The following is a 2,069-nucleotide window of genomic DNA, read 5'->3' as shown; positions in this document are numbered from 1 at the left end:
ACCTGATCTCGAAAAGCTAAGTGACAGCACAAGCGAGTCGAGTGCATGCTCCGACGAGGACGAAGGTACAGCAAATAACACCTGACCACGGCTTTATGCAAGCTAAGAGAAGGATCATTTGGAAGAAGGCGAATCTAGTCAGAGATCCGGAGACAGTTCAGTTCTCTGGTCAAAGTGAACTCCCAGAGTACATTTTACAACTAGAGACACCATTCCAATACTTCAAGTTTCTCTTCCACGGCTCGCTGATTTCGCTAATTGCAGATCAGAGCAATTTGTACGCGCTCCAGAAAGACGTGAGTCAGCCCCTTTGTACCACCGCAGAAGAGATCGGAGTGTTTATTTGGACGTGCCGCATGTGGATGTCGATCATTCAAATGAGGAACTCGAAGTGCTACTGGAGTGCAGAAACCAGGGTTAGCCAAGTGGCTGACAACTTTCCTGTGGGTCGCTTTGAAAAACTGAAGCGTAACACCCACTTCATTGACAATAGTACTCTCGGCCCAAAGGACGCGCCAGGAAGAGATCGGCTTACGAAAGTGTGTCGTCTCATTGATACCATCAATGAACAGTTGTCGCTTGTGCCTCTTGAAGAGCATCTGTCTATTGATCAACAGATTATACCCTTCAAAGGTAGAAGCTCCCTCAAGCAGTACTTTCCCAACAAACCCAAAAAAATGGGATTACAATGTTTTCGTGCTCTCCGGTGTAAGCGGCTTCTCCTACAAATTGGAGGTGTATACCGGACAAGAGAACTCGGCGCAAGGACTTTCAGGAGAGCCTGACTGTAGAGCGAGTTAAAATGTTGTTCTTTGCTTGAGTAGAATGATTCCGAGAGGCGTACACCACAAAGTGCACTTCGACAACTATTTCAACTGCCCAAGTTTGCAGGTGTACCTAGAAAAAGACCCTGTACACTGCATTGGTACTGTGCGGACAAACGGGGTCCCTGCAGTGAGCCTGCCTAGCGAGCAAGAAATGAAAAAAAAGGAAGAGGACATTTTGAAGAGAGGGTTGTAGTTGTGGATGGAATTGAACTGTCATGCACAAGGTAGCAAGATACCCGAGCAGTGACTTTGCTCTCTTCCTTTGTTGAAACACAGCCTGCTACAAGTGCATCAAGGTATGATCGTCAAAAAAAAAAAGAGCAGAGTGAGATACCATGCCCTGCAGTGATCACCATCTACAATACGCACATGGGAGGCGTCGTCGACCTTTTGAACTCCCTCATCTCCATTTACTGTCCCTACTTGAGGTCGAAAATATATTATTTTCGTGTTTTTCTGCACATTCTTGACTTGACAGCTGTAAATGCTTGGTTGCTTTACAAGAGGAACGTCATGAAAAAACGCGATCAGTACACTGAAAGGCTACTTCCGTTGGCTGAGTTCAGGACGGACCTAGCTGCATCACTCTGCAAGGCTGGGAAGACGGCGCTGAAAAAGCGAGGAAGGCCTAGCAATGAGTCAATAGAACAAGCCTCTGATGAGAAGAAAAAAAAGGGACCATCAACTCCAACTGAGGATGTCAGGCTAGATCATGTATTATTTCTCATCTAAGAAGCTTTGTCTCAGTACTCATTATTTTCATTGCTTTCCTCAGGTTGGTCACTGGGTTCTTTGGAGCAAGAAGCGGCAGCGCTGCTTGCTTCCAGGCTGCACAGGAATCTGCATGAGCTACTGCGTTAAGTGTGGAGTGCATCTCTGTTCCACAAACAAGAGCAATTGCTTTTTTTGTGCACCACACTACAAAATGAGTCCACCGTTTCTCATTACTTACTGATTACTGCTCAAGGCATAGAACCAACCTTTTCAAGTAAGCAAGTGAAATAGCTTTCTGTTGTACGACGTGTTCCCCCTTGCTGATTGTCATGTAAATAAATGCTACAGTTTGAAACACAATAAGCCGGGCTTTCCTCAACTTTTTCTTTATGTGCTCGTTGTTGCAAATATGCAACGTGCCCTTTTTCTGCCAATACAAAGTGCAAAAGTCCACTGAAGATATTTTTTTACTACAGCTATTGTTATGGTTCCCTGCAACGAGATGAATAATTTTATGGCAAAATAAAA

General features: G+C 44.9%; 1 protein-coding gene across 1 annotated transcript; it reads left to right on the top strand.

Moving 5' to 3' along the window:
- Positions 1–1,196: 1,196 nt before the first annotated feature.
- Positions 1,197–1,788, top strand: LOC142571091 (uncharacterized). The gene is made up of 2 exons (XM_075679383.1): positions 1,197–1,541; positions 1,603–1,788. The coding sequence occupies exons 1-2, from the start codon at positions 1,197–1,199 to the stop codon at positions 1,780–1,782; spliced, it is 525 nt and encodes a 174-aa protein (XP_075535498.1). The 3' UTR covers positions 1,783–1,788.
- Positions 1,789–2,069: the final 281 nt, after the last annotated feature.

This window comes from Dermacentor variabilis, chromosome 2 (genome assembly GCF_050947875.1).
Source record: "Dermacentor variabilis isolate Ectoservices chromosome 2, ASM5094787v1, whole genome shotgun sequence".
In the NCBI taxonomy this organism is placed as follows: Eukaryota; Metazoa; Arthropoda; class Arachnida; order Ixodida; family Ixodidae; genus Dermacentor; species Dermacentor variabilis.
The sequence above is the reverse complement of the archived record's forward strand: the minus strand, read 5'-3'. Positions and strand labels throughout refer to the sequence as shown.